The 12,851-nt window shown below is 57.9% G+C and overlaps 1 protein-coding gene across 1 annotated transcript in view; it reads left to right on the plus strand.

Moving 5' to 3' along the window:
• CFAP46 (cilia and flagella associated protein 46) overlaps nucleotides 1-12,851 on the plus strand; it is a 149,453-nt gene that overhangs the window by 121,657 nt on the left and 14,945 nt on the right. The window contains exons 51-62 of the mRNA XM_012660675.1: nucleotides 1,724-1,912; nucleotides 2,559-2,747; nucleotides 3,267-3,401; nucleotides 3,476-3,655; nucleotides 4,194-4,364; nucleotides 9,219-9,316; nucleotides 9,872-9,948; nucleotides 10,401-10,528; nucleotides 10,814-10,917; nucleotides 11,752-11,831; nucleotides 12,093-12,104; nucleotides 12,681-12,842. Of these exons, the coding sequence (XP_012516129.1) occupies nucleotides 1,724-1,912; nucleotides 2,559-2,747; nucleotides 3,267-3,401; nucleotides 3,476-3,655; nucleotides 4,194-4,364; nucleotides 9,219-9,316; nucleotides 9,872-9,948; nucleotides 10,401-10,528; nucleotides 10,814-10,917; nucleotides 11,752-11,831; nucleotides 12,093-12,104; nucleotides 12,681-12,842 (1,525 nt within the window). The remainder of the gene's footprint in view (nucleotides 1-1,723; nucleotides 1,913-2,558; nucleotides 2,748-3,266; nucleotides 3,402-3,475; nucleotides 3,656-4,193; nucleotides 4,365-9,218; nucleotides 9,317-9,871; nucleotides 9,949-10,400; nucleotides 10,529-10,813; nucleotides 10,918-11,751; nucleotides 11,832-12,092; nucleotides 12,105-12,680; nucleotides 12,843-12,851) is intronic.

The raw sequence follows: 12,851 nt of genomic DNA on the forward strand, positions 1-12,851 counted from the left end.
TTGAAAGCACAAACTGCCAAAGCCCACTCAAAAAGAAAGAGATAAACTGAATAGCCCTATATATATTTTTAAAATTGAATTGGTAGATAAAAGTATTCTCACAAAGTAAATGTCAAGCCCAGATGACTTTACTGGTGAATTCTCCCAAATATTTAAGAAAAAAATACCAGTTCTACACAAATTCTTCTAGAAAATTGAAAAGAGGGAAATACATCCCAATTATTCTATGAGGCGAATATTACCCTGATACCCAAACAAAATAAAGATGTTACAAAAAACAAAAACTAAGAGCAAAACTAAAGATTGGCATTTCTCATGGACACTGGTGCAAAAATTCTAAACAAAATTTTAGCAATTCAACAATATATAAAAATGAAAATACATCATGACCAAGTTAGGATTATCCCAGGAATAGTTTAACTAACATTCAAAAATCAACCAGTTTGGTTTACCATATTTTTTTAAAACTAACAAAAACCATATGGTCATCTTAGTAGATGTAAGAAAAGTATTTGACAAAATTCAACATCCATTCCTCCTAAACACGCTTAGAAAACTACTAATAGAAAAGAACTTCCTCAGCCTGGTCAAGAGCATCTTGACAAAATTAGAGCCAACAGTGTAATTACTGGTGAAAGAATGAAGGCCCTTTTGATAAGGACTAAGACAAGAATGTGCCTGTCCTCTTACCACTTTATTCAGCATTGTGTTGGAGGTTCTAGCCAATGCAATAAGGCAAGAAAAAGAAGTTAAAAGCATCCAGATTAGAAAGGAAGAAGTAAAACTGTTCACGATAACATAATTATCTGTATAGAAAATCATATGCAATCTATCCAAAAAAGCTACTAGTACTAATAAGGAAGTTTAGTAAGGGTCGTAGGATATAAGAACAATATACACATATCAATTGTATATTTCTAAATACCAGGAACAGATATTAAAAATTAAATATATCATTTGTGACAGTATAAAAACTGAAATTTGACCAACAAAATGTGAAAACATATACCTTGAGAACTACAAAATATTGCTGAGAAAAATTAAAGAAGAACTGAATAAATGGAGAGACGCTTTGTGTTTGTGGCTCAGAAGACTCAATATTGTTAAGATGTTTGTTCTTTCTAAGTTGTCTGTACTCCTGATCAAGATCACTGTGGGTTTTTTTTTTTTTTTTTTTAGAAATTAACAAAACGACTTTAAAATTTATATGAGAATGCAAAGTTGTGGCCAACACAACTTTGAAAAAGAAAAACAAAACTGGAGGTCTTATGCTACCTTGATACCTTACAGGAATCAAGACCAGTGTGGTTTTAGTGTGAAAGTAGACACAGATATCAATGGAACATAATAGAGAACCCAGAAACAGAAACACACACACACACACACACACACACACACACACACACACACGCACGCGCGCGCACATACCACACACAGAGGAAACTGATCTTCAACAAAGGTGTGAAGGGAGGACAGGCTTCACGCAGTGCCGGAGCAACTGGACATCCACATCCAAAAAATGAACTTCGGTGCATACCTTGTGGGGGTGGAGGGCACGTTGGCAGGCTCAGTGGCGGATGATTTTGGGGGCCAGAATGCGTCGGTTTTACGCTTTAGACTGTGCGTCCTTAACATGCCAGTCAGTCCTCCTCGGAGCTGCCCAAGTGTGGGCTCAGCGCCCTCGGAAAGCCTCCAGGCTCTGAAGGCACGCCGACCCCGTCAGTTGCAGAACATCAACACGCCCCTGATGAGGAGGCTCGCTGGCTGCAAGCTCAGCCTGGTGGAGGCGTCTCTGGACACGCTGCAGCTCATCTGGGAGGAGACGCTGCAGCAGCAGCTGGAGCAGGGCTCGCTGGAGAAGCTGCTCGCGGACTATCTGCAGAGCGCCAGCGACTACACTTCCGTCGGCTTGGTAACCATCGGCCTTTTAGTTACAGACTCTCCTCGGAGAGACAGCATGGGCCACAGGGAGGCTAAGGGAACCCCCTTCCAGAAGGGCTTGTCCCTGTCACCATGTGCCTGGCCGTGCAGGTCAGCCGGTGGGAATCCGAGGGCAGTCCCTGCCTCGGCAGCTCCAGGCAGCTGGGGGGCTTCCAGGCTCTCCGCGGAAGGGCGTTGCCGGATCATCTGAGGGCACCGAATCGGCTAATGAGATAGAGATCGTGTGTGGGGTTCCCCTATGACCTTACGGCGCTTCTCCCCAAGTCATGAATTTGCTTTGACTAATTATTTTCTTAGATATCATGAAATATCAGTTCAATTAACTTGGCATAAATATAAATGAGCCAAAGATAGTCCTGAAATTGGACCTGATTTGTCAGTGAGCTCTGAATTAAGGTTGTATCAGCAAATGTTTGTGACTTTCCCAACACCGAAGCCACGGAGAGCCTGCCCCACCGTGCTGGCCCCCCCAGAGCAGAGGCGTTTCTCTGCCTGCTCTCGGGTACCCCACCACCAGGCGGCATTAGCGGGTGGGCTTGCTGGGCTCCCGGGGGCAGGGTGGGAGGACGCACTGCAGCCACTAGGACGGTGGCCACGGCATGTCCATCTCCCTGCAGCAATGGTTCATGCTGAAGCGCACCCTGGCGCACACGGCGCTGGTGCAGCTGGCGAGTCTGCAGCCGCTGTGCACGGGCTGCGTGGAGACCCGCGCCCGGCTCCTGGGCCTGGCCGGGAGGGCCCTCCACCTGCTGGCCATGCAAGCGGACCCTGTGCGCCCCACCTGCTACTGGGAGGAGGGCCTCTTGGTAGGTGCCCCGGCCTCCATCTCAGTCTGGTTGGAAACCTATTACCTGTGTCTAAGAGATAAAAGCTTAATTCTCACCTGCGCTCAGCAGTAGGAACCGGGATGTTTTATGTTTTGAAGCTCTATCACTGGGCGCACACAGATCTGGGACTGGTAGCCCGCGAGTCCGGAGGCTCCCTCTCGACCCGAGCTCTTGGGGCCTCCTGCCGGCCCCCATCCCCAGTTGGCACCGACATGTAGGGAGGCGTTTCTGAAGGACTGGCCAGAGTGACCAGGGGCACCAGCTGCCACTCCAGCCAACTGTCTTCCTCTAGTGCTGCTCCCCGCGCGGGCTGTGGCTTCCGCTTGCCCAGGCTCTCGGTCTGGCCCAGTCAGCTCAGTCAGGCCTGGGTGCCGGGCAGGGTCTCCGGCCAGGGAGAGGCCAGCCTGCGGCGCCCTCCCCAGGGACCATGCAGGGCTGACTGTGCCAGGCTCCAGTGGGGCGGGCTCTGCCCACGCCAACCGCGTGTGTATTTCGCAGTTGGGCGCTAAGCTGAGCAGCCTGAAATCTCTGCAGCTGGACGTCGAGGAAGAAGGTGTCGACAAGTCCAGCAGGGACCTGCCGGCCTTCAGAGCAGCCCCTGGGGGACACAGCAGGAAAGGCGAGGCCCTGAAGGTACAGCCTCCCCACGCCCCTCACGTGGCCTCTGCCCCCAGAGGCTGGCCTGAGCCTGAGCCCTGTGCCCGCAGCGGAGGATGGTGCTGGCCCGGCGGTTCCTGGCCCAGGCGTCCGAGGTGCTGCTGCAGTGCCTGCAGGTGGCCCTCGGCAGCGGCCTCCTGGACGTCGCAGCAGCCGCCAGCCTGGAGGTGGTGGAGTGCATCGGCACCTTGGACCCCGCGGCCGCCTGCCAGTTCCTGGCACTGTCTCAGGTGTGGCTCTGTCCTGCGGGGCTCCGGCGAGGCCCCCGCCCTGGGGCTGGTGCTGAGCTGGGGAGAGCTGCGGGCCAGGGCCCAGGTCCACGAGCAGCAGCAGCCGGCTCAGAAAACGTGCTTGTTCACCTGTGCCCAGATCTCCGCGGCAGGCACAAGGGAGACGCGGCAGGAGGGCCAGCGTGCCCTGCCCGCATAGGCCTTAGGGAGGTCCGGCAGAGTGCATGAGTGTGGCCCCACGTGACCCTGCAGGGGCCGGGAGCCCAGCCTCCCGGGGGAGCTTACGCCAGGAGAGCCTGACCAGTCCTCCTTCCAGGCTGCGGCCACACCACATGCCCACCCATGCTGCCCACCCAACGCCGCCCATCCACGCCACATGCCCACCCAACACCGCCCATCCACGCCACATGCCCACCCATGCCACCCACCCAACGCCGCCCACCCATGCCACCCATCCACGCCACATGCCCACCCAATGCCGCCCATCCACGCTGCCCATCCACGCCACATGCCCACTCACGCCCCCGGCCTGTTGCAGAGCTGCTCGGCCGCGGAGATGATGCGGGGCGTCCTGCTCACGGCCACGGCCGACACCAGCAGCTCGCAGATGGCGGCCCTGCTGCAGCTGCAGCACCAGCTCCGGTGCCAGGACAGGACCTCGACCAGCCTGTTTGCCAGCGTGGAGCAGAGGCTGGCTGTCATTTCCAAGGTAACCGGGCGGGGACGTGCGCTGATGCTGCCCCCCGGCTCCCAGGCTCTGCAGACGGATGCCACGGTCCCCCGTTCCCGGTCTAAGGGCGACCGTCCTTTAAGTCGCTCCAGCTCGGGCTGCCACCCTGCTCCACCTTTTTCTAGCCTGTGGGTCCAGGAGGGTTGCTCAACCGCTCTGAGCTTCAGCGTCCCCACGGGCCTTGTGGGGACAGTGACAGCCGCCCAGTAGGTGGCAGCGAGGTTGGTGAGCCCCGGCTATAGACGCGCTGCCCAGGGCCTGCAGCAGAGGACTGACCGCCAGGCCAGGACAGGGGACGGCGCCGGACGGCTCGCACTCAGTGGGGACGGCTCCCAGCACCCGCAGGCTAAGGCCCCCGGGGTCTCCGTGAGGGTGGGGAGCTTCCTGTAGCCTGGGCTGTTCTAGGAAGCGATTCCTACCTCGGTCAGGTCATCTGGGAAACGTGCAGAGTGTCACAGCTGATGACGCCTTTGCTTTTCTTTGGATGAGCAGGTAGGAACGGGAGTAAAGAAAAGAACTTGATGAAATTTCGCAAATCACGGTCGAACCTGCTTTTCCTTCGCAGCTGCACCTGCTGTCCCCTCCTCGGGGTGGATCTGATCTCTTATCCCTCGTCCGGGGCTGTGTTTGCCGGACAACTCTTTGTTGGTGGGGGTGGGGTGGGTGGGGGCAGCTCCCCTGCCTCCACCCACATCCCGCCGGAGCTCTACCCACCCACGTGACATCCAGATGCCAACGTCACCAGCGGGAGCAAACCTGCCAGCTGAGAGCCAGTCCCCTCCCCAGCCCAGCCCTGGGGACAGGAGGTGGCGGCACAGCCAGCGCAGGGTGGGGGGGACGGTTTCCCATTTCTGTAGCTACCAGGGAAGTGTCAAATCTTAACAGGTAAAATATAATCCCTGGGGGTAACCACTAAAACAATGTGTCACTAGGTTATTCAGAAGGAAAGATTATATATAACACTATGTTATTAATCCAAAAAGTAGAGAAAAAATCGGAATGTGAAAGCAGAAGTTTCCAGTAGAAAACCAACAGTATAATAGGTACAAAACTAAATACATTTATGATTACAGTCAGTACAAATGGACTGAATACCCCAAGCCAGAGATTAAGATTGTCAGATTAGACAAAAAATCCAATTATATGCTTTTTAAAAGATTAAAGAGGAGCAGTTCACATACAGGGACACAGAAATGTTGAAAGTAACAGGTGAGAAAAATATGTAACCACGAACATACCGCTCAGGCGGCAGCCACGAGGTGCTTCAGCAAGATGTGTTTCTAGACATAAACAGGGTTATTTCGTAAGGAGACAGGGATCAACCCAGCAAGGGGCCGCAGTCCAGTCCACTCAAGGTGAAGCTTCAAATCTCACAAGACGTCACTGACAGAAATGAAACAGGAACGGTGGACACAGCCACGATTCTCACGTCGAGTAGACAGAAACTGGCAAGTACCCAGAGAGCCCGCACAGCCTCGGCCTCCTGACGGACACGCGCAGAACGTCACCCTCCACCGACGGGACAGGTGCGTTCCACGTGGGACCAAAACCAACCAAGGCTGGGCCACACGCAGCCTCGGTGAACCCAACGGTGGAGACGCTTTTCTCACCACTGTGAAACTGAACCACGAACCAATGAGAAGGTATCTGTGAAAAACACAATTGCCTTGAAATGAAGCAACATGATCATCAACTTGGTCAGAGAAGAAATCTCAGTGGAATTTAGAAAATGCTTTCAACTGACTCAGAGATTGAAAATCCTGCACCTCAAAACTTACGGGACTCAGCTAAAACAGGGCTTGGGGGAAAATGCAGCCGTGGACATGAGACGCAGGCCAGGAAAGCCTCGATTTACTCTTCAATTCACACAGTGAATCACAGCCGAGGGAAATGCAAGGGTGCAAATACATACAACACCAGAAACGATGAAGTTACAATCAACAAACAGCGGATCATCAAAGGCAAAGCCAGTTCCACAGAGAAGACTAACGAAGTTGATAAACACTGAAGCTCGCTCAAGAAAAAAGAGAAAACGCACATTTCCACGTCGGTGGTGAAAGCCGCGTCTGTGAGATCCCACAGACACCAAAGAGCTAATGAGGGAATATTATTCACAACCTTACTGCATTCATTTGAAATTTGAATGAAATGGACAAATTCCTCAAAAAAGCACAACTTACCAAAGCTAACAGAAGAACAGAAAATCTGGAAAATTCAGTATCTGTTGGAGAAACATATTTTCATTAGAAACATTCCCACAAAGAACACTCAGACACACGTGGCCTCACTGGCAGATTATTCCAAACACTGAAGGAAGAAACAGGCTCTCAGAACTCTCCAGTGAGCGGAAATGAAGGGAAACCTCCCAGCTCATCGTCTGGGGCCAGGCGGCCTCGACACTGGACGCTTAGCGAGGACGTTGCAAGAAAGAAAACTCGCTCATCGACAGACACGAACATCCCTAACAAAATACGAGCAGACAAAACCAGCTATAGGGTGAGGGTCCGCCAGGAAAGCAGGATGTGCCACGGGGTTCGGTGTTTGAAAGTCACCCCCTGGGATTCGCCGTGTTAACAGAGGAAGAGGAGAAAGACTGTAAGGTCTTGCTCGCTGCCAAAACGCGTTTCTCAAAATTCAACACCTCAACTTGTGATTTAAAAAATTAAGATAGAAGGAAATTTCCTTAATCTGATAAAAAATATCTTTTTAAAAACCCCAGATCACATTATTAATATCACCACGTTTTCTCCAGGAGTGGAGCTGCTGCGGGAAAGCACTTCTGTTCTAGCGCAGGAGACAGGAAGGAAACAGACGTGGTTATTTGCAGTCGCGGGGCGGGAGGTCGGGGGGCCGCAACACCACCGAGAGCTTCGAGAGCCCTGCTCAGCCAGGATCTAATAAAAAAAGAAAAAGTTTTTTAAAAATTTTAAAAAGAGTCTATAGATTAATATTTGAATCAACACACACAGTTAACAAGGCCACTGCTGCGGGCTGCAAGGTCGGTCTGCAAACACAGTCTTTCCACGTGCCAGTTACAAGCAACTGGAGAACGAAACATTTTTAAATGGTGCTATTTTCAGTGGCATAAAAATACATATACACATATCAGATACTGAGGGGAAATCTGGCAAAGGATGTGCGAGCCCAGTCCACTGAAAACTACACACCTCCTCGGGAGGAAGGGAGGAAGGAAGGAGCAGTGAGTCAAGGGCGATGCCCACGTCTGCGGGTTGACGCAAGGACGTCTCCCAACCACTGGCCACCTCTCCGCTTCTGACAGCGTCCCGGCTCCGGCGCCCTGAGCCACCACAGTGCCGTCTTCTGCAAAGGCGACCTGAAGGTGACCGTGTGTGTGCGTGGCTCTCGTCCGCCCACACGGCCCCACGTGTGCCCCGTGCCGAGGGAGGGACCACGGCAGGGAGGACGGAATTTGCACTGCGCTGAAACAAAGACGTCCAGGCCTTGGAAGGAGAACGTAGCCGGCGAGCCCAGAGCAGGAAAGGACGTTCACCCGGCACGGCGGACGACACGTCTGTGTCTCGCGCCAACAAAGGGGAAGCATCGGTTTTCAGTAAGAAAAACAGCACGAGGTTGGGACATCGCGAGAGAGGATATTCGAGTGGGAAATAAACATCTGTAAAGGTGCTCAAGGTCATTGGCAATCGGGGAAATGCAAAAACTAAAACCACATTCGGATACTACTGGACACCTACCAGCATGGCTAAGCTGGAACGGATGATGTGGCCCCGTGGAGGTGGGACGGTGGCACCTGGGAGTCTCGGCCCTCAGCACCACAGGCCCGGCTGTGCCCAGTGGTGAGGCTCCTGCGTGGTCCCCAAGGTGCGTGTGGTGAGTGTTCGTCGCAGTGGCTCTCACAGCAGCCAGAAAAGGGAGCCGCCGATGTCCCCCGGCCACGGGACGCATTATGAAGGGCGCTGTGTCCACGCAGTGCAGACGCCAGAAACGCCAGCCGAAGCCACTGAAGTCCACCCACGTAGGGCGGCCAGCAGCATCCTCCCTCTCCCCTGGCCACACGGCGCGGCACCTGTGAAAACCTACCGAGCTTTGCACATGTGGTTACGCCACTTTCTCTTGTATTTTCTACTTCAACAAAGGGTTTCAAACAGTGGGTTTGTTCTTGCAGTCTCAGAACTCTGGAGCCGTGAGCAGTCACAGCTGCCGGGGGAGGGCAGCCGCCTAGAGCCTGTGGCCGCCTGCGAGGGGCTGTGCCCACCCCCCAGCGGCAGGGCCTGAGCTGCGCACCGTGTCTGGGTTGGGATCTGCCGGTGCACGGGCCGCAGAGGAGCAGGGAGCAGGGGCCTGGGTGGACGGGCTGGAGCAACTGCCGGACCATGGCCAGGCAGCCCGTGGGCTGTGCGAGCTCCCTAGCGCCTTCCCTGGCGGCGTGTGTCCGCATGTCTGCCTGTGCATGCGTGTGTGTCTAGGGGAGCATGTGTATGCGTGCATGCATCTGTGCAGCTGTGTGTACATGCATGTCTACACGTGTGGTGTGGAGGAGACAGCAGGGAGGACGGAGGGAAGCGGGGCTCTGCTGGGGCAGGTGCCGGGGAGCTCGTCCTGCCTTCGGCGGCTGCGCACTTTGTGTTGGGCAAAGCGGGTTTCTAACCGCTGAGGACTGGCGAGAACGCGACATTCAGACGAGCCGCCGACGTGCCTGTGCTGCCCCCGTGTGGCAGTCGCACGTCACTGGGGGGCCCCACCAGGGTGCAGCGCAGAACCTCCACTGGGCCATCCCGTGACGCGTGGTGGAGACGGCGCGGTGACAAGCCTGCGTCCCGCATGCTTCACGGATCCCCGTTCATCCCGACACAGGCCTGGCAAAACCTCCGCGTCACGGAGCAGCATTTCACCTTCCTCAGCGAGATGCCGCCTACGTTCCGGATCCTCGTCCTGCACCTCTCGCGGGACAGGTGGGGCCTTCTCCCTCCCATCCTAGGCCCTGCAGGGAGGCGCAGACACAACCCGCACCCTGGCAGCCTGGGGGTGCCGCGATGCCCTGGCTGGCCCCAAGGAGGGTGGGGACAGACACGGTGGCTCCCAACGGACGTGGGGGTGGGAGGCCAAGGGACACCGAGGTCCCCGTCCTGCTCCTGCTGGAGAGGGCCAGGCGGGGATGACTGGGGTAGGTGCCACCCCCTGTGACCGTCTCTAGCACAGCCCCTGGGTCTGGTCTGGGTGGGCCTGGATGTCCAGACCTGAGGGTCACCGGATGGTGGGGCGGAGGCTGGGCAGCTGCCCGCACCTGCTCTTGATGGTCTGGGCCGAGCTCTGAGCCTCCCACAGCGAGGGGGGACCAGGCGGCAGAGCGTGGCCGGCCTTGCCCGCCGAGGCACGGGTGGGGTAGGGTGGGCAGGGGCCCCTGCTGGGCTGTGTGGTTTCAGGATTGGCCTCCCCGGGGCTCCTTCGAGCCAGGCTGTGAGGCCTCCCTGGGGACTCACCTGTGACCAGCCGCATCCCGCCAGCAGGTCCCGGCTGTATGGCGCCGCCTACGAGAAGCCCAGGTTCTTCCCCACGGCCAAGGGAAAGCCGCTGCAAGTGGGCGGTGAGCCGCTGTTTGCAGGCGGTCGGTGGGCGGCGGGGCTGGCGGGAGCAGGAGGCAGAAGCAGGCAGCCCGGGTCTGACCCCCCACACGTGGACACCAAGGTCAGGGCCTCCCTGCAGACTTTTCACTCGGAAAGATAAAGGTCCGACTGGAGTCCTGACCCTGGGGGTGCAGCCCTGCCCAGCCCCCACCCACAGAGACTGAGGGGCTCGGCCGAGCCCAGGACAGACGGGGAAGCAGCGTGGGCAATGCATGTCCGGGCTCCGTCCAGTTCTGGGGGGACTGGCCCGTCCAGAGCACTTGGGGGACGGCTCCATGGGGGGACGGGCCTCCCCTCCCCAGGCGGCCGTTCCTCTAAGGAGAGCAGCCCTTTGCCCACCCCACCCTGAGTCCCCAGCGGCCGTGCTCTCATCCCGGGTGGGGGCAGAGAGGTGTAGCTGTGTCCCCCGCAGGCCACTGCAAGGTGACGCGGCTGGCCGTGAGCCCTGCTGCCTTCTCACACCTGCTGGCCCGCGCCCGGCGGTTCCAGGAGCCCCAGGCCGAGGTGTCTGCGGAGGACCCAGCCCTGAGCCCTGGCGTGGTGAGGCCCCAGCCCCTGGGAGAGCAGGGACCCCCGCTGGCTGCAGCAGGGTGGGAGGGGGCAGGCGAGGGCTCAGGTCACTCGCTCTTCTCCGCATCCTACGGCGAGTGCGACCCCACGCAAGGCCCAGAGCCCCGGGGAGCCCCGCAGAGCACCTGCTCACCCGGCCCAGCACACTGCACCCTTCTCTGCGGGGCTCCGGCCCTCTCCTGCTCCGACGGGACTGGGTGTTTGTGGGGTCCTCGGAGGCACTCCCCAAGAGTACGGGCTCGTCTGGGTCGACAGGAGCCGGAGGATGCAGACGGTCCGCGGAGGGTCCCCAGCGTCCTGCAGCCCATGGAGGAGTACCTGAGGCCGCTCCTCCCCCTGTTCAGCTTCCCTGAAGCCAGGTACCGTGCGTGTGTTCAGCTGCTCAGAGCGCGTGCGGGGCTGGCCAGCTTCCCGACGGACCCAGGTGCTGGCCGCGGAGGGGTTGCCGCTCCACCTGGGTGTCTGAGCCCCTGGCCACTCGACGGAGTCCGGGAAAGGGGTGGGGAGATGACGCCGGCCCCGTTTCTGCAGGTCCCCAAAGGGCAGGGAGGGTCCATGGGGCAGAGGCTGCAGGGGCAGGAAGAGGAGCCCCGGGGTTGGGGCTGACGGGGGCGGGGCTGGACGGCAGCTCGACCCCCAGAACTCGCAGCGTCCCAGAGAGAGCCGAGTGGTTGGCTGGGGGAGGGGCGGGAGGCCTCGCGCTGCCTCCCTGACATTGCTGGTGCGTGGACACGCGTGTCCCCGGTGCTGGGACGCCGCTGCGCGTGCTCGGTGTGCTACTCCGCCGAAATGGGCAGCGTGCAGAGGCTCCTTCGTCCGGGTGCCAGGAGCCCCCCACCCTCGGGGGAGTCCCGTGCCAGCCTCCTGCCCAGGGAGCGGCACAGGCAGCACAGCCCGGCCCGGCCACTCTGGTCAGTGTCCGGCAGGGCAGGGTCGGGGCGGCCGGCACGCAGGACTTGGCACCACCCAGGGGACAGGAGATAACCCCGAAATCCTGCTCTGCCTGGACTTGCGCGAAATCACCTCGGCTGCATCTCAGTGAGACCCGTCCCCAAAGGCGGCCCTGGGGAGTGGCTGGTGGCACCTGCCACCTCGCCGTGAAACTGGCTGAGTGGATGTTTATTAAGTATGTTCTGGGCGTACGCCGTTTTTATCTGTTTTTTGAAATCCGAATACGCACCTCTGACTTCCAGAGTGCAGGTGCCGACTGTCGTCCCAGATTCCGGGAAATCCAAGGGCAAAGACAAGGAAAGGAAAATTTCTGCAGGACCCAGTGAGTGGCAGGCGGGCCGGCGCGCAAGACCACCGTGCCCTTGGCCTCGTGACCTTCCTGCGCCAGGAGGAGTTGGGCTGGGACTCCTCACCCGCCTGGGGAAGCTGAGGGGCTCAGAGATCGGGGGTCCCACAGCCCAGGCCTGTGCAGTGAATGCCCAGAAGGTTCCGTGCAGAGCCCCTGGCCGGTGCTCTGGCTTTGTGCAAAACCTCCCCAAGAGCCCATGGAGCCCGCAGGCTGCCCTCCCACGGGAATCGTCAGCTCACTCCTCGAGTGCTTACCAACAAGATGGTCACGAGCAGTCTCTGTGCGAGATCAGATCTTCACCACCCTGAGCACACCCTGGCTGGGCGCGGGCAGCAGAGGGCACGGCCTGCCGACCCTGCGGCTTGCTGGCTTCTCCTCGCACAGGGGGAAGCTGCTGTCCGCGGGACTCCATCCTCCCCGCCCCTCGCACCGGGGCCGCTGCCTCTAGGGTCCTGCTCGGGCCTTTGGCGCAGACCATGGCCTTCCTGCTGGGCTCGGGAAACGGGCCTGCGCTGTGCTCACAGCGTGACCCGAATCCCCACGACCAGAAAGGAGCATTGAGTATCTCTGGGGTCTCACTTTTGCCACCTGTGCCTTTGGTTTGACAAGTGGCAGCCCTCATGGTGCCGCTGCCCCTGGGCGGGGCCCTGAGCTCAGCCACGCCCAGGACCGGCCCCGAGGGGCCGGCGCGTCCCAGGCCCAGCCCCCTGCAGGCTGCGCTGCGGCAGGTCTCCTCCCCCCTCGCCAGGGCACAGCCGCCAGTGTGTCCTCAGGAGCATCTCCCCGAGCAGATCTAACCGCCGTCACATCCCCTGTCCCCAGCTCAGACCGAAGCTGCAGATAAGATGATCCTGATCGCAGACAGGAGCCTCCTCGAGCTGCCGCTGGAGGGTCTCTCTGTGCTGGGTGAAGGGACGGTTTCCTCTGTGTCACGAGAATTCTCTCTCCAAATGCTGTGGAATCGCCTCCACCAGGAGGAGACAGGTAAGAACC

Source organism: Propithecus coquereli, unplaced genomic scaffold, assembly GCF_000956105.1.
Source record: "Propithecus coquereli isolate 6110/MARCELLA unplaced genomic scaffold, Pcoq_1.0 Scaffold673, whole genome shotgun sequence".
Lineage (NCBI taxonomy): Eukaryota > Metazoa > Chordata > Mammalia > Primates > Indriidae > Propithecus > Propithecus coquereli.